This window comes from Triplophysa rosa, linkage group LG15 (assembly GCF_024868665.1).
Source record: "Triplophysa rosa linkage group LG15, Trosa_1v2, whole genome shotgun sequence".
Classification (NCBI taxonomy): domain Eukaryota; kingdom Metazoa; phylum Chordata; class Actinopteri; order Cypriniformes; family Nemacheilidae; genus Triplophysa; species Triplophysa rosa.
Window position 1 is genome coordinate 20,774,393 of NC_079904.1, and position 24,441 is coordinate 20,798,833.

The 24,441-nt window shown below is 41.6% G+C and overlaps 1 protein-coding gene across 2 annotated transcripts in view; it reads right to left on the bottom strand.

Moving 5' to 3' along the window:
- Positions 1–1,065: 1,065 nt before the first annotated feature.
- The window catches only part of ccdc85cb (coiled-coil domain containing 85C, b), a 55,928-nt gene continuing 32,552 nt past the window's right edge, over positions 1,066–24,441 (bottom strand). The window contains exons 3-7 of one of the 2 annotated variants that reach the window (XM_057353827.1): positions 21,913–21,951; positions 14,780–14,881; positions 11,169–11,261; positions 10,223–10,321; positions 1,066–3,163 (exon numbers count right to left, since the gene is read on the bottom strand). In XM_057353827.1, coding sequence (XP_057209810.1) covers positions 3,074–3,163; positions 10,223–10,321; positions 11,169–11,261; positions 14,780–14,881; positions 21,913–21,951 — 423 coding nt within the window. In that variant the 3' untranslated portion in view covers positions 1,066–3,073. The remainder of the gene's footprint in view (positions 3,164–10,222; positions 10,322–11,168; positions 11,262–14,779; positions 14,882–21,912; positions 21,952–24,441) is intronic. The other variant, XM_057353828.1, reaches the window with a different exon arrangement.

The following is a 24,441-nucleotide window of genomic DNA, read 5'->3' on the forward strand; positions in this document are numbered from 1 at the left end:
CAGTGAAGACACATGGAAACTTGAAATATGCAAAAACATACTTCAACGAATCTTTCAAACTGTCAGAAACAAGATATTCTGGTCTGATGAATCTCAGATTCATGCATCATGTCTGGAGAAAAACAAGCACTGCTCAACACCTGTACAATACAGTCTTAACAGTAAAGTGTAGTGGAAACAGCATCATGATGAGGGGGTGTTTTTCAGCTTCAGGGACTGTACACAAAATACGGAGATAATGATCATGAAAACCTAGCCCAGAACATTCAGAACCTCGGACAGGGCAGAAGGTTCATTCTCCAACATGACAATGATCCTAAGCACACAACTAAAACAATGCAAGAGTGGCTTATGGACAACTCTGTCTATGTCCTTGAGTGGCCCAGCTAGTGCTTGAACCCAACTGAACATTCTCTGTAGAAACCTGAAAATGTCTGTCTACTGATGATCTCCATCCAACCTGACAGAGTTTGAGAGGATCTGAGGAGAAGAATGACAGAAAATTGTCAAATGCAGATGTGTAAAGCTTTTCACATCATACCCAAAAAGATTTGAGTCTGTAAAGGCGCTATAACCATTTTCTGAGTTGAGGGTATGAATACTTATGCAATGTACTTATTTTTGTTTTTTATTTTTAATAAATTTGCCAAGCTGTCAAAAATCAGTTTTTTGTTTTGTCATTATTGTGCATGCAGTGTAGATGAATGTAAAAAAATAATCATTTAAAGTAGTTTAAGATAAGGCAGCAGCATAACAAAATGTGAATAAAATGAAGGGGATGAATACTTTTGCAAGCCACTGTATATATATATGTACATACTGTAGTACAACAGGTGAACTTGTGATGAGAAAATTTAGTATTTTAGTGTGACTGTCAAAACTTGAAATATAAACTATAATCTAAGTGAATGTACTTATTTTTATTAATACATTAAACCCTTTGTTTATTTTCCTAAACCCCTGTTAATAGTCCAGACATCAGAAAACTGCACAAACCAGATGCAATAATAGCCAACAAATGGAGAAGGGATTGCTCTTATATTTTAATGTGCCAATTAATGAGAATATGTACCATTATGGATGTGACAATTCTAAAAGCGGCACATTACCTGACTATGGAAAATCATAGTTTAAAATAATAAAACATTCTTTAAAAACATCAGGACCTCACATGGGTATTTAAATCATTGTCATCTGTGCTTTCACTATGGTGAAATTTGTCTAGTGGTGCATTTGTTTAGAAACTAAAGTTTCTCTCATAATAATAAAATCATTTTGGGAATAACTAATGGCTAAAAACTAACAGCTTTTTATGACCTGCATTTTGTTCTAGTATCTGTAAAAGTACATTTGCAATAAAGGGCCGAAAAACACATTAAGTAATATTATGTTTATTGATAAAATTGGTCTGTTTTCACTTTGTACAACTTTTTCTTTACGTGTTTGCCATAAAATACCAGCCGCATCTTTCCCGACTTGTGCAGGAATCTGCAGACATGCTTCCCCTATTAACACTGAAGACAAGATAAAACTTCACACACAATAAAACACAGGGTAGAGGGTACAGGCAGCATACGCTTCAAATAAAACCTCATGCACAAAAGAGCACATGCCAAATAAAATCACCCAAATTCATGACTTTGTTTTCTGACTGTTTCTCATAAGAAAGGGCACTTTATCTGGAGGATTTTGTTTGCAGCTTTTCATTAAGAACATTAGCATCTTGTGTTTGTGTAAGGTGGGGTCAAATCAAACTCGTGCATGAAGCAAAACACCTCTGATGTGATATATATTAGACATTGTTTGGACACTGTTTGGAAAATAAAGGAAGAAAAGAGGGATCTTACTATGCTTTTATGTAAGTTAAGCTGTTATAGTCATGCGTTTCATTAATGACATCAACAGATTAAATACACTTCCTTTTTCACTTTCATAAACACAAAGGCAGACTTTGTGAATGATTTTTCGTCTTTTATCCCATTTACCGCTGCTGCTTTCTGCAATACTTTCCATGTAGAGGTCACTTGTGTGCTCAAGCGCTGTCGCAAATCACGCGAGTTCATTTCTGTCCATATCTTAAGTGTGACTGGCAGCAGGTTCATAAAAATGGATGTCACGAGCTGTCCTTAAGCAAGTATAATCAAGGACATATCTAAAGAAGTGCTGGAAAAGACAGATGTATTGTGTCAAGCGCATTACGTTGTACGCGTGTCATTTCCCCAGACCTGAGAGACGTGATTGTCGAGCATGCGGCGCACACGGTTTTCAAATTTGACATCTTGAACGTACAAAAACAGCTTTTGGTAGAGAGAACTTGTCAACGTTTCTACATACAGAAAATCACAGAGAACATATCTAAAGTTGTGCTGCAAAAATTGTGGCGCTGTTAAGAAAACCCCAATCGTCGTTTAAGTAGCGTACCTAAAAATCAGCCACTACAAAACAAGTAAAAACACCTATAAAGACATAATAACATAATAATAAAGTGATCTGATGCTTTTATACATATCTTACAGTATGATTCAGAGTCATTTGGGTAATATAACTGCTGTACAGGAGAAGAGGGCACAATGGAGTGAAGGGTTCTGATAATGCCCACTTTGTTGTGAAAGAAGTTCAGTGAAATCGTCCAGAAGGTTGGTGGGACAAAGACATGAGTTCTCACATCACTGTTTTGCAAATTAGAAACAAAGAAAGTCGACTAAATATGACTAGCTGCCGGTTATGAACATTTTATGAGCTCAGTTTTGAATGGCACCCTCAGGGTCCCTCTTGCAAGTCTATTGGCGATAATCCAAATGGGTAAATCAAGGGCACCATTTGGGGCAGGGCCATGGATTGAACTAAGATGCACTATAATTAAAAATAACGTATATGATTGATTTTAAAAATGCCCATTATTGCTCTGGGTGACACTGAATGTACTACATCTGAACACTGTTATGCAGTGATCCCGTGTTAACGCGAGTGTATATGTTGTCCGTTCATGGCGGTAACAGTTGCTCAGTTTGGCCCTGCTGGAGTTTGATGGGTGAGGATCAGAAGGATGAACGTTCCTCCTCTTTTGGAGCTGCTATAGAGGACCTTTGAACTGGTTTCCAGAGAGCTGCTGTCGAATGGATGGCTTTGATCCCGCCGCGTCGCCGAGCTTACGCCAAACAACCTGATCACACACACAAAACAGTTTAATAAACATTCTTGCATTTTGTTCTTATCGCCGGTTGTTATCGCAGAAATAAGCCCAGACAGTGTGATCAGGACAGACGCGAAGCGGAAGGTCTTATATCACACTGAAGGGGCTTATTTCGCGATAACAGCCGGCTGTTTGTACATTATGCCGCTTATTACACGGCTACTTGCCACATGAGAAAAAAACTGGACATGAAATGTGAATTTGAAATATTGTATTAGCTCATTTTTACGGAATGCTGACCTTCCGCGAGGAAAAGCCGTTTAGTTTCGGTTTTAAAGTAACAGGTAAGTAATCACGAACAGGCAAATTTGTTTAATCATTTGTAAATATAATGTCATATATTTGATTAAAAGACATATTTATAATTATTTTTGGTTTAATATTAAACTGCCCCTCTCAAAATGAGTTGCAGTATCCGAGTTACAGGGTGTTATTAGTTTTGAGCGGTTGTTATTTGAAAATAACAACCCTTGGAATGTCGCGACTGGCCAATCAGAATCAAGCATTCAAATGAGCCGTGTAATAATGATTGTTAATAGTTTCACAAATGATCTGTATGTCTTTTGTTTATGTCTTTTTGTCTGTAATTACTAGAGATGCACCGATACTAAATTTCTCCACCTGTCACGATCGGCAGGAAAGAAGAACCCAAATGCAAGCAATGGCAGTGAAGGGGTTAACAGATAATATTTATTAATAACAAATTCCAAGACAAAACAAAAACCCACGATGGGGGAAAATCAACTAAGGATAAATACAAACAAAAACTTCCCACGAGGGGGCAAGACAAAACAAGGTCAAAAATAACAAGAATACTATAAACAAATACCAACACTAAACGGGGAGCAGGAACATAACGAACAAGGCACAAGGCACACATGGAACGAAGTACAACAGGCAATCCACGAACACAAGACAAAGAAACAAGAGGGTATTTATAGGCAAGACAAACGAGGGATAACGACACGGGGCAGGTGTGGGTAATCAAACACTCAGGGAAAGATAACAAGGAAACGAGAGGGGCGGGGCCAATGACGAGACACTGGAGAGAACGCACATTATTGTCAAAAGGACAATAATATGTTTCTCTCCACACATAACCAAAGACTTTGTCATGACTCTGCTACAGGACCAAGAAAAACATGACTAAATGAAGCAGAGCCATGACACCACCGATACCGATTTTTCAGAGTGATATCTGCTGATACTGATTCTGAAGATTAAATTCATATTTCTTAACTTTATTAATGTTACTAATTTGTATAATGATGTTAATATTGAACATTAAACTGGTGATGTTTCTTAACATTTTCTTTATACAGAGCACAAATTCATTGCATTTTTCTATCCTCGTTTGATTGACAGGATATATCAGCCCTGATCATCGGCTGTTTTTAAACTATGGGCCGATAGACGATTATTGGTTTTATCGATCAATACCGATTATTGGCCGATATATCGGTGCATCTCTAGTAATTAAAACGTCTTGGTTACGGATGTAACCTCGGTTCCCTTATGGAGGGAACGAGACATTGTGTCGAACCGACAGATTGGGGTTCGTCTTGAGAACCTATCATCTTCTGAGTATTTTGAAAAGGCCAATGAAAATTGGCGAATGAAATTTGCATGCCGGACTCCTCCCCGGATGTCCGGGTATAAGAGGGAAGCCGGCGTGCTCATTCATTCACCGTTTGGTCTGAGGAGCCTGAGAGCATCCCCCCGACCGCTGCGGCGGGTGGCCAGTGTTGTGCAATAAAGGACACAACGTCTCGTTCCCTCCATCAGGGAACTGAGGTTACATCCATAACCAAGACGTTCCCTTTCTGTTGGTCTCTCGACATTGTGTCAAACCGACAGATTGGGGTTCTTATGGAAGACGCCACAGCGCTGATCTGCGCCACAATCTCTAGCGGAGCGACGTTGACTGGCCTGGGCGAGTCAGACGTAGGCGCTAACGTGAAATTGTAACCGTCCAGTGGAGAGGTAGGGGGTCCCAGAGCTTTTGAGAAAAGATGGGAAGCCCCTGCCACCGGCCGTCACGGGCGGAGGCCTTAGTTCTCTAACCAGCGAGAAGCCGCCCGGCATCGTAAGGGCCACTGGGTAAGCATTATTCCCTTCTGGGGGAAAAACGCTGCAGAGACCACTATCTACCGTAGGGAGGAATTAGTGGAGACACCAAATGGTCTCACCATCAGAGGAGAACTCATGGAAGAATGTACGGACTGCAGGAGTTAACCGCAAGGTGGGAGTCCACCTAGGGAGGTCATGGGTTGCCGAGGTGGGAACCATTCAGGAGGATACATCAGACGGAACAGCCCACGGAGGGGGGGGGGCTACCACGTCTGGAGCACTAGGTCCGGTTAGAGCTATGTGGGAGATAACTCAACTGTTCCCCGGCCTAAGGGGGCAGGGCTGCTCTGCCCAGCCTGCCCCGAGGAAGGTGCTAGTGATAGATAAAATGCCTGTTCTTTACCCAGTGGGGGAAAGAGGGGAGGCATAAGAGCCGCTGATCCCCCTAGAGGAAGGGGGAAGGGCTTTCGCAGGCGTACGCCCTACCGGCTGCCGGTCCTACACATTGCCCTTCAGGATGCGGGCTGACACCGGTTCCGCGCGTAGGTATTAGAACCTCACGGAGTTGTTGGGCATAACCCAACCCGCAGCTCTGCAGACGTCTGCTAGAGAGGTGCCCTGAGCCAGTGCCCATGAGGAGTGTGGCTCACTCCCAACGGGCAGGGGCGAATTGAGATCAATATGCCATAATGACGGCATCCACGATCCAGTGCGCCAGCCTCTATTTGGAGACAGCCCTCCCCTCTGCTGACCTCCGAAACAGACAAAGAGCTACTCAGAGCTTCTGGGCTCTGCGTACGGTCCAAGTAGAGGCGCAGTGCGCGTACTGGACACAACACGGAAGGTTGGGTCTTCCTCCCCGGTGGGGAACGCCTGCAGGTTCACCACCTGGTCTCTCGGGAGAGTGGTGGGAACTTTGGGCACGTAGCCGTGGCGGGGTCTCAAGATAACGTGAGAATCCCCGGCCCCGAGTTCTAGGCAATCTGTGGACACGGAGGGTGCTTGCAGGTCCCCTACCCTCTTGGAGGTGAGCGCCATCAGGAGAGCCGTCTTTATCGAGAGTGAGAAAGAGCGGCAGCTCTGAGAGGCTCGAAGGGGGCGGGGCCTCTTGAGGCCCGCCACCTGGGTCGCAAGAGGGTACGGAGCGCAGATAAGGTGGTCGCCTTCTCGCGCCCCTTAGGAACCTAATGACCAGGTCGTGCCATCCCAGAGGCTACCCAGCAACTGGGTCATAATGAGCGGCCGTAGCGGCTACATACACTCCCAGTGAGGAGGGGGGAGAGGTTACTCCGCAGTCTCTCTTGAGGAAGGGACAGCCCATTCCCGATCGAGCAACTCTGTGGGTCTTCTCGCCGAGAAGAGCACCAGGATGAGAAGGGGCGCCTCCTATGGGCGTATAGCCGCCCAGTGGCCGAGGCCCTAGCCTGAGTGACGTCCCAAACAGACCGGGGGTGGGTCACTCAGGATCTCCTCGTCCCGTCCAGACATGGAGTCCAGGTTCTGCCTGGGATGCCGTAACGTGCCCCTTCCACTGGGGAAGCAGGATCTTCGCCAGGGGGGGAGTTGCTGTCAGAGCCTTAGCTCCGAGAACCAAGTCCTGGTTAGGCCAAAGGGGCATAACTAGTACCACTTGATGCTCCTCTTCCCTGGCCTTGTCGAGCCTTCAGGTCGATTGCTATGAACCAGTCCTGACACCTGACGAACGTCAGGATGCGCTTCTGCGTGATCACTCTGAAAGGCAGCTTGTGTAGGTGCCTGTTCAGAACACACAGATTCAAGATAGGGCGCAGCCCCCTGCCTTTCTTGGGGACAATGAAGTACGGGCTGCAACACCCGTTGAACATCTCGGCTGCTGGACGGGCTCGATCCCTTCCTTCGCCAGAAGGGTGGCGACCTCGGCCCAAAGTACGGGAGCATCCTAGCCTCTGACTGAGGTAAATAAGATGCCCTGAACTTGGGCGACTGGATCGCGTAGCCGAGGCGGATCATCTTCCCTAGTCAGCCTGACAGGGACCCGCAGGCTCCCAGAACTGTGACAGGGGGACTAAAGGTTCGATCTTCTTCATCGTCCCCCCGGGGGTGGTTCGATAGCTAGCAGTACGGATTCCTTGCCGGGGGAGGTCCCCCGGGGAGGAGATCGGCTCTGCTGTTTTTCCTGCCTGGCGACTACACAGCTCAACGCACAGAGTGCTGAGGGGTGGTGTTTATACTCGACAATGCGCTTCGCCGTGACGCAACGTCGAGTTGCCATCCACCATCGTGCCGAGGGTGGGAGCGGCTGTGATAACCCAGAGAGAGAGGAGACTCTCTTTTGAGAGTAAGTGGGCGCTAGCCCCCCGGAGGGGGCCAGCAGATGGTGAGACGGGGCAGGATCCGTCCCTATCCGATTTCCCAGCGATGTTGCTGGGGTCGGGCACAATGGTAGCCTTAATCTCCCTGAGGTCTTCCCATGAGGGTGACTTCCGCCGCTGCTGATGCGGCGATGGTCTCCTCTTCGCTGTCTCCTCCAGGGGGCCGCCTGAGTGGGGGGGCGCCAGAACTGGAGGGCGTTGAAGAGGACCAGGGCTGCTGGGAAGCAGACGGTGCATGGGGCTCGACGGCCGAGGCAGCCGAGTCGCGGCACGGGAGGACTGCTTCTTTACTGTCGAGAACTGCGGCTCGACAGTAACACCAACCAGCCCCCTCCTTGCGAGACGGGTGCGTCGAGAAAGCGGACCTTCTCGGCTTACTCATCTGCGCAAGGTTCGGCCACAGGAGTTTCTCATGGACCATAAGTGTGGACATCGTCCGACCCAGGGCCCGCGTGGTCACCTTGGTTGCCCGTAGAGCGAGGTCGGTGGCGGCACAGAGTTCCTGCATAAGCGCTAGGTCGGTCTTACCCCCGTGGAGCTATCTTAACGCCCTGGCCTGGCAGGAGCCATAGCGTGGAGAGAGGAGACAGCTTGGTCCACCGCAATGTAAGCTCTCGACACCAGAGATGTCGAGACCGCACATGCTCTGGACGGGAGTCTAGGTCGAGCCCCCCCTACGGGCACAGGTGCACCGCGGTGGCACACTCCACCTGGGGGACATCGACGTATCCTCTAGCCGTCTCAACCTCAAGGGAAGAGAGGGTGACAGAATTTTGTTTGACGTGAAACGTGCCGGAAAGGGGGCGTTTCCAGGTCTTACTAAGTTCCTCATGCACTTCCGGTAAACACGGCACTGGGGGCGGGCGCGGCGTGCACGGGGGCGGGCGCGGCGTGTTGGGTTGCGTGCACTGCAACCCAACACTCATGGCGGCCCGGGAAAGCATGGCTGACATTTCGACGCCCGCTTCTTCCTGGGCTCGACCCCCGAGGGAGGGACCCCAAGGAATCATCGGAGTCGGATGGCAGTATGTCACCCCCCGATGCTGCAAGACCTCATCTTCACGAATCGTGTCCGAATACGTGATTGAGGAGTAAGACAGTGGGACCGTCTCCTGGGGGACGATCAGACGAGCGAGACGAGGTGCGAACGGTCCGTGAGCCATCGGCTGGCGGATTATCGCTCACAGTAATCCTCATATCACCCTCGCTGCTAGCCGTAGCGGATGGCAGGGCCGTAGTCGAGGTGGTGGCTGAGTCCCGTGGGAACACAGCCACCAGTGACGCAACATCTGAATCGTTACCGCCCGCAGTGCGGGCAGGACGCATCCACAACGTCTGCCCCAGCGTACTGGAAGCAGGCATCGTGTCCGTCCCCCTCCTCGATGAGTGTATTGCACCCATGAGAACAGCGGGACAAGCCCCGGTGGAGAAATTTGCTCTTTTAGAAAAGAAAATTTGCTCGAACACCTCTGGAACTGCCGAGACGCCCAAGGGAGAGTCACTGCAGGAAGGGACCGTCCGCTGCACCACGTTGTAGATTCCAGCAGAATATTGATCACTGAAGATCGCTGTGTCGCTCATCAGATGCAGAGGCTCTGAAGAACAAATGGTGAATGAATGAGCACGCCGGCTTCCCTCTTATACCCGGACATCCGGGGAGGAGTCCGGCATGCAAATTTCATTCGCCAATTTTCATTGGCCTTTTCAAAATACTCAGAAGATGATAGGTTCTCAACCCCAATCAAAGGGAACTGTGTTATACCGTTTCAGCCTCACATCAGCCACACAACATCATTGACTGAAATACCACTTTCTTCCTTTCTTTCTAAATTAGGCTTATTACAGAATGCACACAATATGCACTTCTAGTGCTTTTAACACCCACAGAGACCAGCGGGTTTATTGTGTTTAAAACAGACGCTTGTGTACATTCTCTAGAAATCATAAATCACTGTCGTTCTTAGTGAATTCCTCCTAGAATATTCCACAAGAATCCAAAACATCCTTAAAGATAAGAAGTCTATCAACAGTGTTCACAATAGTGTTGAACAAGCCGAGGAGCTCCAGGTGAGCTGGACAGAGGTGTTCTTGTGCACTCAGTTGGATTCCTCTGTTTCTACATTCCATCGAGGGGCCCGACAAACACATCAAACCCTCTCCCTCTATCACGACTTCGGAGCTCTGTGTACCAACCTGTCTGAGAAGCACACACTACGTTTCATTTCACTAAGATCTGTCCACCTCGGATTCAATTCCTTGCTAAGACAACCTTTATAGAATATCATATACTGTATGAATCAGAGCACAATTTACAATAAAACGCACGATAACACTTTGCAATAAGGTTTCATTTCTTAACATTAGTTAACTGCATTAGCTAACACAAACTAGCAACAAGAATAGTTCTACACCATTTATTAACCTTAGTTCATAAAAAAATTCATTATTTACAAATAAATGCTGTAAAAATGTATTGTTCGTGCTAATGCATGTTAACTAATCGCAATGAATAAATCCCTAGTGTAGAGTGTCATCAATATGATGCTTAGTGAACCAATAACATTGTAAATAACGAAAGTAAAAGATCAGAGAGAGAAGAATTACTCACATTGCACATCTCTCGTACTATGGCCTTTTCTTTTTCACTCAGGTCTTCCTCATTTTCTTCTGGAAGCTTCTTGTCGAGATTATCATGGACCTCCAGAACCTGTTATTACACGGCCAAGAGCATTTGTTTATTAGGATAGCTTTTCACACCATTTCCTATCGACCATTTTAGCACATTCTACAAACATTTTAAATCTTTTAAAATAACAATCACAATATACTGTTTATATACGTAACGATGCTTTGTGTTAAAACAGCGTTGTATATCTATTGTAGGGCTGTTCAACAATTAATCATGATTAATTGCATCCAGAACAAATGTTTGTGTTTACATAATATATGTCTGTGCACTGTGCATATTTATTTTGTATTTATTTATTATTAAGCACATACATTTATATTTTTGGGAAATACTACTGTATATACATGTATATAATAATATTTATGAATTAATAAAATTATATATGAACATTTATTCATAATTATATTTTTCTTAAATATATACATGTATGTTTATGTACAACATTCATACAAAATTAACATGCACCGTGCAAATCGTGATTAATTGTTGAACAGCCCTAATATACAGTATTGTTTTAAATTATTTAGAAGTGTATAAAACAAACATTTTATTATAAAAATGTTCTGCTTGAAGTGCTTCTGTGCTATTTTTTCTAATCATCTAATGCAATGACATTCATACACTTAAGTGCTTAAATGTCCAAATACTTTGTGGGGTCAAGTATATTAACAGCAATGCCCTTTATGAAAGCACAAAACTAATCCTGTTACAGCAGAAAAAGATTCAATTTTGGATCTAATTTTAAGCCTACAGCTTTTAAAAGACTGCCATGTGATCATATCACTATAAAAAAGACACTAATGAAATTATAGTGGCCTGTGTGTTTGTGTATGTGTGGAGTGTCAAGAGAGGATGGTTTGTGTACCTTCATGGCATGTACCACAGCCTCAGGTTTCTGTACAGATGAGAGAAACCCTGTGGATGGTGAAGATTCACTGGTTGGGAGTCTTCCTGTCCCCTGGAGAACAGAACATATATGATGGTCAGTTTATCACTGGAAAAACATATACAGTAAGTTAAAACTATCTTTTTGTTCCAACATTTTGGGGATTATTGGGCTAAAACTGGTAACTATTTTTGGGGTAAAAATGACAAAAACTAAGTTATTGAGCGAGTGTACAAAAAGAACAGTGTTAAAAACTTTCCTCAAAAAATATTTTAGGCTGAAAACAACTATCCACAACGTAATTCATAAAACAGCAAAAAGGTACTGTTTAACAATCCGTTGATTTGTCCAACAGAATAAGTGAATAATTTATATTGTAACAATGTCCTAAGAACACTGTTTACCTTTATACAGTAAATCAGATTTTTTTAGTTGTTCAGTTTTTTTCTCCTGTTGCAAAACTACATTTACAAGGATAACCATTTAGGACAGTTGTTTTAAGCTAACATAACCTCATAACTATGGGAAAAGCAACCATTTGTGTAACTGTCCCACCTAAATATTCATCCACGTGCATACAGATAATGCTATTCAAATTAAATCATATCATAAGACAGACAAATCATAGATATCTCTTTATTATCTCACTTATTTCTTCTAGACAACAAGATTAAATGTAGAGCAAATGGAAACTTGCTTGAAAACTTTGCTCCTGCGTCTCAGATATTTTTCCTCAGAAAGAGCCAGAAATCTCACAAATGTCTCTATTAGAGTTTCAGAAGAGATCTCAACCGTATCACAAATTGATCTCAGATTTGTCAAGTCTGCTATCAAAAGTCAATATTATTGAAGAACAAGATTATTGAAGATATGTTTCTATTTTTATTTTTTATTTCTAAGCAATCTTAGGAGAAACATCTCAGACTAAGTTGATACTTAAATGAAACAAAAGAGATTTAACATTATTCAAAGCGCCCCCTCTCACTCACAAAACTATACCCAATGAAATATTTCAGAGCTTGGCATTACCTGAATGCGCTTGTTCATTATACCAGTGGTTCTCAAACTTTTTCGTTGTAAGGCCCCCTTTGTGAAGAGTGCATTGCTTTGCGCCCCCAAATAAAAACGTATAATCTTAAACTTTGAATTTTAATTAAACCAAAACCAAATTCTGTTATACAATGCTGGAACATCAATACTTTTGGTTGGTGGTCTTATTTTTCTGATGTTTGATTGCATAAAATGTATGATACATTTCTATATTTCATATAATGCCACAAAATCTGTGCCCCCCCTGGATCCATCTTGGTGCCCCCCAGGGGGCCACGGCCCACAGTTTGAGAACCACTGCATTATACAAATATTAAGAAATAGCAATCTTAATTAAAATGTATTGCAATGCTCATTTAGTCTAATTTTAAATCATTAATCATCTTGAGGCCCCCTTGAAAAAATCCGGGGCCCCTTGAGAATCACTGTTCTAGATCTTCTAGAGTTTATATTTAATTAATTAGTTTAAGTAGGGAAACATGAAAATTTAGCATATGGCTGGGCAGACAGTATGTAATAATCACAGTAGAAGAGACGAAACCCAAACTCAAAAGCACCCCCTATGTACTTATGGCCTGTCAATCAAAATAAGCGTGTCACCCTTGATTTTTACAACAGAACACTTGACCTCTCCAAAAAAGGACATCTGCAAGTTTTCAGTACTTACAATGAAAAACTACAGCTATAGGGTTAATTATAGATTAGTGATAAACCCAAGAATCTGCCACACTACACGGACCCCAGTCACTACTGGTAATTGGGCTTTGAACTCAAAGCCTTTTAGTCGGTGAGATATATTCATTGTGACAACTGGCCACAGTCTTGAAAATGTAAATGTCTTCTCTAAATCAAAAAGTGTACGGGCCATCTGTTACGATCGCTGTTCAGTTGACCCACCACAGCAACAGTGATTTGTAAGGAGGCATCCAGCTTGGCTGAAAATCCAGCTAAACCACTAAACGTTGGTGGTTTCTAGGCGGTCATTGGCTGGTCAACCACCTTAAGCAAGCTGGTCCAACCAAACTATAGAGATAGTATGAGACATAATCTTAGCCCACAGTTTTAAAAATGTCAGAATTAAAGTAAACAAAAGCTGGTTCTAACACACACACACTCGCGCACACACACATGATAATTGTGTTTCTCATTGGTGATGTCCTGATTCATCAGTTATCCGTCTTAACTCAGCAGGGTTGAGCTCCGAGGCTCATTCATAATGAAAACTACAACCCCTTTAAAACATTCATTTTAACACTAAACACAACAGCCCAGACAGCTGTGGAGGACAAAAAGTGCCTGGTATCATTTAATCATTCATGCTTGAAGAAAAGAGCCGGATATGATCCGCATACATTAACTCCGAAGAGGCCTGAAAATATCCCATTCGCAACGCTTTTAAAGCAAAGCACGACAGACATCTGTGTGTTGTGTTGTGTGCAGTGTTCAGGAAAACATAGCAAGACTGTGATGTCTAATGTGAGAGCTTATCCATCAAAACCACCAGGAAGGAATTCTGCACATTATGAGGCGGTTACCATGGAGACACTAGAAAACTATTTTTAAATGACTCAAGTGATGCTTAAAGATCCATGACAAACTTGGTCCTGAGAGAGCAAAAGTCAGGACGAAGCTAATTTGCATAGTTATAAAAAGTACGTACTTTTAAGGATACAGTGTGCATCATTTGAAGTACAGTACCGCATCCATTTTTATATTATTGGCAATGTATTCGATGAATAAAACCTTATTTATATCTTGTGTGAAGACAGTGCCTCTGTAATGCAAACTTATGAAATCATTAGTATAGTAAATAACATCTAAAATGAAAATCGGCCAATTTAACGCTGCTCACAAAATAGTGCTGTAGTTCAATACTGTGTGATTGTGATGTGGAGCTCTAGTTCAAACCACACATCACTTTAAAGTGACACCAAAAATCAATAAAACAGGTCAAATTTAATAAAATGGTTGCTTGACCTCACAGGAGGTAACGGGTCAAAACAAATGAATAAAATTCCGAGAACCGAATTGACTTTTTTCCAAGATCTTTCAGAAGATCTCTAGGCAACCATACAGAACACAGCACAAAATACAGTTCATTCTTCATGTGCGCACCTGAAGGCTAAACGTTCAAAGGCACTTTTGTTTTCCATTCATTATTTGCTTTTCTTTAGCATCGAATTGTGCTCCAATTGTTTCCAAGAGAGGAAAAAGATTTTAAAGTTCCAGTTCTGTAAAAGAAAGACCTATGGCAATATACAAGAGATGAAAGATCAAGATCAGATCTCTTTCTTCCACACAGTTTCTTTATAGCGCCAAATCTGAGCTTTTATTTTGAATTATTCTCTCTGCGTTTTCTCATAACGTATTTGGCTTCTTTACGTACATGACTTTAAAAATTTGGTTTAGATTCATGGTTTTGATTTTGGTTCTTTACCAAATTTGCTAACCATTTCTTTAATACTTTTTCAGGCACTTTTTTTTGTTCCACACACTCTCATCCAACCTCTTCAGATTGATTTATTTTTACATTGACTCACATTGAGCAGGGCTTCTTGACGCTGGGGCAGAGAGGACAGCTGTGATTCTGAGTGGTAGAGGGTCATGTTCTTCCTCAAAGCTCTCAGGTCCCCCGGAGTACACTGTCACATGACACGCAAAGAAAAGAGAGACATAACAACTACATGACACAGTGTACACCAACTACTTTAACGTCTGAATGAAAACAGAAGTGACTTGAAAAGCAGAAGTAGTTTAGTCACTGAAGGTAAGAGACAGTAAGTGAGGAAACAGACTTTTAGAAAAACTTCAAAGAGCCAATCACCCTTTTTCATAATCTAAAGACTGCTTAACGCAATCACACTCTTAAAAATAAAGGTGCTAATAAGGTTCTTCACAGCGATGCCAAACCATTTTTGGTAGACAAAGAAGTATTCAGCCAAAGGTTCTTTAAAGAATCATCTCTTTTTTTTACATTTTTATAATCTGAAGATGTTAATAATTCTTCGGATGTTAAAGGTTCTTTATGGACAAAAACATTTCTTCTATGGCATCGCAAAGCACCTTTTTTAAGAGTGCACATGTAGTTTACTGGTCTCCCAGTCTGCTCATGCTGGTTAGATTGGGCTGCTTTGGTGGTTCTGGAAGGGACACCAGGTTATTGAACACTTAAATGTCAGCTTGGCTTTGCTGGTTTATACAGGTCTCCCAGCTAACCAACTAAAGCTGGTTTAAATGCACATTAACATCTAAACAGTTTATGATACTCCTGTATGGGATATTTTTACACTTTCAGGAATTTTAGTCTTTTCCAAGTAGGTAGCCGCTACCTGTACATGTGTTCCTATTGTCTACAGAAAATAGTAAACAGAGTTGTGGAGATGTGGTTTGTCCGTACTCGTGATTTTCTATTTGACATCTTAGACATTTGACCATGAAATGATTCCATTGCCCAATTACAGCATTAAGGCCCATTCACACCAACAACGACAACGTTAAATATAACTATAACTATATACAGTAGTGGTGTCACACCATATCAGTACCGGCAATAACCTTGATATTAAAACGGCTACTATCAATACCGTGTTAACTATACACATTTTTAAAATGTAATTCATTGGCGGCCAAAAAGAGATAAAACACAAAATAAACAAAATGAGGAGTAATCTGACCAATGGCATTGATTATTTCGTAAAGAATGTCAAATAAATACCACAATAATATTGTGTCTGCATATTTTTTATCCACGATAACCGTGAAGTGAATATATAACATTGTGACAGACCTACTTCACACCAGCAGATGATAGCATTGTGTTTAATCTAGAGATGCACCGATATATCAGCCAATAATCGGCCAATAAAAGCAAGCAGAGAGAACAGGAAAATTTGTGCTCTGTATGTAGAAAATGTTAAGAAACATGACTACCTCAATATTCATAGTCATTATATCAATTAATAACATTTAAAGACTTAAGAAATATCCTTCTAATCTTCAGAATCGGTATCGGCAGATATCACGCTGAACAAACGTCTACTGATATCGGTGGAGAAATTTAGTATCGGTGCATCTCTAGTTGATTCTAATCTTGTGTGCTCCAGTTTCACATTTTAAATGCGCACCCCTTAAATTTGAATGGATTTTGATTAGCTGTCAATCTTTTATCACTCTAGCTGGTAACCCCCCCGGAAGTGATTACAGCAATATCGTTCCTCTGTATCTTTATTGGTTTCATTGCGGTGTGAAAGCCGCTATTCTCTTAAATGTAGAACAATTTTAAAAACGTTATAGTTATATCAAGCTATCGTTATCATCAAGCCAGAACAACCCCTAATACTGTCGTATTCTCGTGTAAAGAGAGTACCCTTATATTTGGTCATGCTGCTATAATAGAGACACCCACAGGCTCTGGCTGGCATCATCTCTAATCACCGCTGATTCTCATGACATTTTCAATGCCTTGCTCTCATGTTCTAAATACATGTGATCCATTGAACAAAGGATCTATAAATAACCCTGTCACTCACCCTTAGGAGAAAATTTGTGTTTTGCGTGGCTGTACAGCTGTACGATTATTTCCGAAAGCATACAGCGTGTGCGGGGGGGAGGGGTAGGCTGAACTAAAGCACGTGCGCACCCATTGCCAACAAAACACAGACATCCGTTTCACTCACCGCATGCGGTTCATGTCCGGCATCTTTTAGCGCTGAGACGGCTCCATATATCAGTTTCAAACGATCTCCAAATCCAGCGTTATATCCACCGTTTATATAACATTCATCACCCAAATGCAGTGAACAAACAAACACCTGAACTTCGCGAACGTATGCTTTCTCTCTCTCCTGCACACAAGTGAAAGTGATGTCTGCGCATGCTCCTTCTCCTGCTCTCCTTGCTGCCGCGTGCTTTTCCGGGAGAATTGTCCAATAAGGGAGTAAGAAAATTGTTACGAAACAGTTTTATATGTTCGAATAAAAAATTCCGAAACCTGTAGGATCGCTGGGGGAGTGTATCGAGCACAGAAATACTACGTAATACGCCCAACTCGTTTTTTGACAGGTTGACCATGTTAAGCATGAGAAGACCACACGTTTAACATTGTAAAGAAGTCAGAATGCATGACACACCTTTGCACCACCAAGCCTCCGACAAATCTTTCAAACTTTCTTAAAAATGTGTTCCCTGGTAAGTAATTACTCCGTGAATGAATCCGCATCTACGTTTTAAGAGATTTGTGCCCATGTTGCATTATTTGCGAGCTTTATATGCGCAATGACGTCTAACGTCTCTGCCAAAGGAAGTAGTCACTTTTAGCAACTTGTTAGCAACCGCTGTTTTTAACACACAATAAGGCTTTCAAAATCACAAGCTTATAATTGGTGTGTTTTATGTCATAGAATAAAATGTGAAAAAGGTTTTGTTTACCACAGACCTTATTTCGGGCGATTTACCAAAAATCCATTCAAAAAACCCATAGACTTTGGAGCGATGGAGTCGGAGGTCCTAAAATGCTAACTCGCTTCCGGGTTTTGCATACAAAAATATGTCATTTCTGAGCCTCCCTATTGCGAAACAAGCCACGATTCCTTTACTCTTTATGCCAAATACAGTGGTGTTTAAAAGTCTGAAAAGCTGCAATATAAATTTCAATCGACACCTAGAGTTTTAGTTTTTAACACAAATGAAACACTGGTTTAGACAATGTATGAAGTCTTAACTTCTCACAGATGTTCTGACAGGTGTGGTTCATCACATTAACTATATGTTCCACTAATGCTTGACAACCAGAAAGTTGCAGATTTTGTTTTAGCAAGAATTCCGCGTGAACCAACATGCTTTACCAGGGATATTGCCTCAGGAAAAGATCACTACTACCCGTAACACACATGTGTCTTCATTTTAGCAGTCTTACACGTATAAATCTTCACACTGTGACAGAATGAAAGCACAATCCTCAGAGGGTCTTTTCATCAATCATCATAAATCAGCTCAGGGCTGCAGAATATTCATCCTCTTGTCATTGCTGTCAGTTGAGAAATGACCACAATGCAGTTTGTACCACAGTTCTCTTACAGTACTGCTGACAGCATATTTTGGAGGGGGCAAAGACACGACTCACAGAGTGTGTAAATCTCTGTGGGGCAGAGCTGTGTTTCTGCACAGCAAATATTTGAAGGTTAAAAACAGTGTTGTGTAGGGTCCATTTGATAAGATTTAACAACTGTACAGTGCAGTGGCGATCCGTGACTCCTCTTCCGGGGAAGCAGTAATGCAAAGCTCGGCAAAACATGTATTTAGCCCTGTCATGTGTGTGGTGCGTCATGTCAAAATACGTGCCTGCTTCAGACGCGTCGAAAGGGTTTTTAATAAAAGAGACGCTCGCGTTTGCTAGATACTCGCTTAGGCTCATGTGTAATCAGAGTTAAGTGTTAACGTAGTGTCTTCTGAACGCGAGCATCTCTTTTATCATAAACCCTTTCGACACGTCTGCAGCAGGCACATATTTTGACATGATGCGTGATGCACATAGGTTCACGTTCCAGCTTCCCCTGAAGAGGAGGCACCGATCGCCACTGGTACAGTGTTAACTACACAGTGTTCTCTATGGGAGCTATAATCATATCTTGCATATTTTCAGTTTATTTTATCTAAACGTTTTAAAGAGAAACATTTCCCCTCACATTATTGAGTTAATTATATTATCATATAAAACACAGGTCTCATTAACTAACACTAAACACTCTAAATATGCTGTCCTGTTTTCAACCCAGCATTCTGATAAAAAAGGAACGAATACAACTGTTGGGTTCTAAATTGCTGGTTTTGTCCCTTTTTGGGTTGATAACTACTTTGAGTGAATAACTGGGTACATTATGCCCATTTTAACTATTCATCAGGTTATATTCAGGACAAACCTGAATGCACTAAGGGAGTGTCAAAGTTGTAATGAAATGATGTTATTTCTCTTGTCACTTGCAACACAGAATGAATCTCATGTGAGCTGCTGGAATGTAACCTGTTTGAGAGGACTTCAATGACTGCATTGTTCCTCTAACACTATCTATATAATAAAGTAATTAGTCAACCATCTGACTATATGCCTGCGTTCAAGTAAGAAAATATGACAGGCAGTTAATTATTTGAACACATTGACAAAGGAGATCAGAGTGGCTAAGAGAAACTACTTTAAAAAGTTGGAAAACCAGTTTTCAGCCAACGACCCTGCGTCTGTGTGGAAAGGCCTTAAAGACATCACTAACTACAAGCCACCATCCCCCAATTTTGCAGGCAATCAACACCTGGTCAATGATCTGAATGACTTTTACTGCAGATTTGAAAATGCTAACTTTACACCTCACACCAACTCTGACATTCTCTCTACACAACACCTATCACCTTCAGTCACCCCACTTCCTGCACTTCAGATCAGCGAAGAGGATGTGTGCCGAGTCTTTAGGAAACAAAAGACAAGAAAAGCACCAGGCCCAGATGGTATCTCACCAGCCTGTCTTAAAAGCTGTGCTATTCAACTGGCCTTCATCTTCTCACAGATCTTCAACAGATCACTGGAGCTGTGCACAGTTCCTTCCTGTTTCAAGCGCTCGACCGATCCCCATCCCAAAGAAACCCAAAATCACAGGACGGAATGACTACAGACCCGTCGCTCTCACATCTGTGGTCATGAAGTCATTCGAGAGACTGGTACTGGCCTATCTGAAGGACATCACAGAACCCTTACTGGACCCCCTGCAGTTTGCCTACAGAGCAAACAGGTCTGATGAGAATGCAGTTAACATTGCATTTTGTCCTGAAACATCTGGATAGACCAGGGACCTATGTGAGGATCCTGTTTGTGGACTTCAGCTCCGCTTTCATCATCATCCCATCACTGCTCCAGACAAAGTTAACCCAGCTATCTGTTCCTGGCTCTATCTGTCAGTGGATCACCAACTTTCTGACAGACAGGCAACAGTTAGTGAGAATGGGGAAACTCACATCCAGCACCCGCACAATCAGCACTGGCGCCCCCCAGGGGTGCGTTCTCTCCCCACTGCTCTTCTCCCTGTACACCAATGACTGCACTGCCCAGGACCCTTCTGTCAGACTTCTGAAGTTCGCAGACGACACCACACTCATTGGCCTCATCCAGGATGGTGATGAGTCTGCGTACAGACAGGAGGTTGAGCAGCTGGTGCAGTCATAACAACTTGGAGCTGAACATGCTTAAAACAGTGGAGACGATTGTGGACTTCAGGAGAAACCCCCCTGCACTCCCCCCTCTCACCATCATGAACAGCACTGTGGCAGCAGTGGAGTCATTCAGGTTCCTGGGCACCACCATCTCTCAGAACCTGAAGTGGGACAATCACATTGGCTCCATTGCTAAAAAGCCCAGCAGAGGTTGTACTTCTTACATCAGCTAAAGAAGTTCAACCTACCACAAACTCTGTTAAAACAGTTTTACTCAGCTGTCATAGAGTCTGTCCTCTGCACATCCATCACTGTCTGGTTTGGCTCAGCAACAAAGTCAGACATCAGAAGACTACAGAGGATGGTTCGGACTGCTGAGAAGATCATTGGTGCTCCTCTGCCCACCCTCCAAGAACTGTATACATCCAGAGTGAGGAAAAGGGCTCAGAAAATCACCCTGGACCGCTCGCATCCAAGCCATCATCTCTTCACAATGCTGCTGTCTGGTCGGCGCTACAGAGCACAAAAACAGCTTCTTCCCTCAGGCCATCTACCTCTTGAACAGTTAAATGTTTTTTACCCACCGTGCAATAATAATTAAGTGCAATATTAATTATATCCTCCAGATAATACACTATCTATTTTATACAACTTTTTCTGTAAATTATATTTCATTCTGCTGTATAGAGCACATACCTTGTCCTACAATAGTCTATTCTTATTTTTTAGTTGTAAATATTTACATACACACAGAGCTTTACTCTCTATATCTGTATCTTATATTTATTTATTGTATTCAACATAGCAACAGTGCTTTACTGTGAATGACTTTGACGCATTCAGCATTTAGCAATCTTTAAAGCACCACTGCTATCTTTAAAAACAATGGTTGAGTAATACAATTCAATGCTTTCAACGAGTAAATTAATTTTTAATTTTTTAAGGGTTTTGTTATCACTAACTGGCAAAAGGTTAATGAAATCTATCCTATTCATTTTTTTATGTCTGTCAATTATCCGGAGTTACTGAGCAGCGTAACTTTTGGTTACCAATGACTGGTTTTCAAAATATGTTTTGTACTTTACATACGCTGCGCTAAAGCACGAAGCAGTACATTTTCATTGAAAGAAACCAGACGATGCCCAATATAGACAAGTGAACATTTATGAAAAATGCAAAGATGTTCACGTTGATCTTTACATCCATCAGTTTGTCTGGCATTAAAAATTGATGCTGCACTACATGCGTCACTTGAATAAACGATGAGGACAAAAATACATCTCAATATGAAAGGACAAACATTTGAGCTCATGCACCAGAAGCCCTGGAGCACTCCGTAGCATGTTAGCACAAGCATTTAGCCTAGCATACCATTTAACACAGCAAATTTCTAACCGTGTAAATAAGAGGCAGGTAAGAAGAAAGCGAGAAAAAAAAGAGCCACCACCACCACCACGGAGCAAAAATGTGATAAAATTACCTTCATAGGTATCTGTGACAAGCTATAACGGCCACATGGCTGGAGGAAACAAGAAACAATTTAGACGCCAATTAAACAAACGTTTTGAAGAACTGTTTAGTTTTCCACATTCTTTAAAATAGCTTACACACATACTGTAATAAAGAAATGTATACAGGTTCACAACTTGAGGGTGAGTGATGACAGAATTGTTATTTTCGGATTCATTATCCCCTCAAAACTGCAGTACATTTCAATGACAACTAAACCAAACAAAAGCTAAAAAACATCCTCAGCTCAATAAAGCGAAATATTATAGCTTACTCTAAACACAGACCTTTAAAATCAGGGGTCACATGAGTTAGGAAAAGAACATCTCTCAAAACAGCTGAAGTGGCTTTTAGAAAAAGCTTTGTAAGTATCCTGGGAAATCAGGAGTTCTGCTAAATTCATGTACAGTCTTCTGTAAGATGGACGTCTCTTCTGAATTAATCATGCTTCATGTGAATCCACTCACTCTCAGAGGACTGCCGCGATGGGCTGCAAACCGTTTTCTTATTTGACCAGAGGGAGAAAGTAACTCTTGCATTTTAATCATAGTCTTACAAAGTGCCTTCCATCCTGGGGGGATAAAGTGCATTTAGACATTCAAAGCTCCACGTTTCACATGTTTGAATAGGGACTCAAATAGCTGTGCCTCAAAAAGATGCAACAATTGAATTGTCCCGCCACGTGGTATCCACTGTGGGAGAGAGGGGCAGACGATAATACTGTAATGAGGATATGCGATTAAAAGAGAGAATAGTTGCACTCATCCAAACTCTGTCAAACCTGTAGCCATGAGATTTGCGATGAATGGAACAGTGCCTACAAAGGCTTGCATTAAAACTGCGCAGTTTTTTTATACAATGGAGATTAATATTGAAAGTACAGTGGGTCGATTTCAAAAGCATCTCTGTGAACTATGAGGACTTTGTTGCCTCTCACCTTTCTGAATTTGCAGATTTCTTCATACCTACAGATGTTTCTTCAATTTTGTCTCAAGAGCGTTGGTTTAAAAATGTAGGATTTCATTTTTTGTTATAAAAGATCGAACTTCAATTGTTTAAAATATTTTTACTGTGCTTTTATTTATGTATTTTCCATAATACTCATTTTTATTTATGTTTTATAATATTTTATAATTTTAAAATACATAGAGTGAATTTTTTTAAATCTGTAGTATAAATTAGTATTTATTATAGTAGACTTTCGGATTTTGTACACTCTAAAACAGTAGTGTTAAAACAACACATTTTGCGCATTGTCCTTAACTGAACACATCTCTGTGTGGTTTCTGGAACAACACATTTTGTGCCACTATTAACACAACTTGTGTTGTCCCTTTCATTTACAGTAAGTAATACAAAATAAAAAACTGTGTGTTATAAATAAAACATCCGCTTTGAGAGTGTAGTATACAGTAATATATTGCAGTAATTACACAAAATTTACACAACAATAGTATAATATAATTACTAATATTGACTACAGAATTCTATATTATTAACTGTGTAAATTATACTATAACAGAGTAGTATACTCTACTATTTACTATACTAAAGTTCAAAAGGAAAAGTTCAAAGGAATTTTACTATAGTTTACTACTAATTGAAGTATACAACCGTATTTTTTTATGTTGGACCTATTTAAATATTTATTGTGTGAAAATGATTTATAACACTAGTTTAGGACCAATTGTACAAAAAAATTCTCACACATAATTTCACCTTGAAAGATATTTATTAACCCACTGGAGTCATTTAGACTTTTATGGTGGCTTTTATAAAGCATCTATGAGCTTCAACATTTGAGGACATTTACAGCGACTGCATTTTTTATTAAAATCTTATTTTGTGTTGAAGAGGAAAAAGTCATACTGGGATGGCATGCCAGTTAGTAAATTATAAGAGGTTTCATATATATATATATATATATATATATGTATATTTACATGTATGTAATTTTTATTTATTTATCTATACATACAAATAACTGTATATTCGCTGTTTGAAATTGTTATGGACAAACTAAACTAGTAAGAGTGTCACATGCGGTGTTTTAAAAGGGCTTATTTTCTAAAAATCACGCGTAGCATAAGAAACATCTGTAATGTAAAAGCCTGAGGTGAAAGCACAAGCAAAAAACACATTCACGTTAAGGATAGTGTTCTGCTGGATGTGTCTGTGCGTAGCAATTTATTGTCGAGAGTCAGTGTCATACTGTAGCAGGTGAATGAATTCGTGACATTTGGCGATAGTCGGGTTGGTTGTGATGCCCTCTGGATGAACAGGTGATCTCAAAATGCTCTTTCAGCAAGTAAAACCCCCTCGCCCTTATTAAGGAAAGATGAAATTGAGGCCACAGAAGCTGAGGGAGGCGTGATGATAGCTGCTCTGTCTTTGTGCCGAAGGGGATACGACGTGGCAATTTAAAACAGCTCAAGGAATTCAACATTGCTGGATGCTTTTTTAACCCAAAGTACTAAGACTGGCCCCCAATTTCAAACAT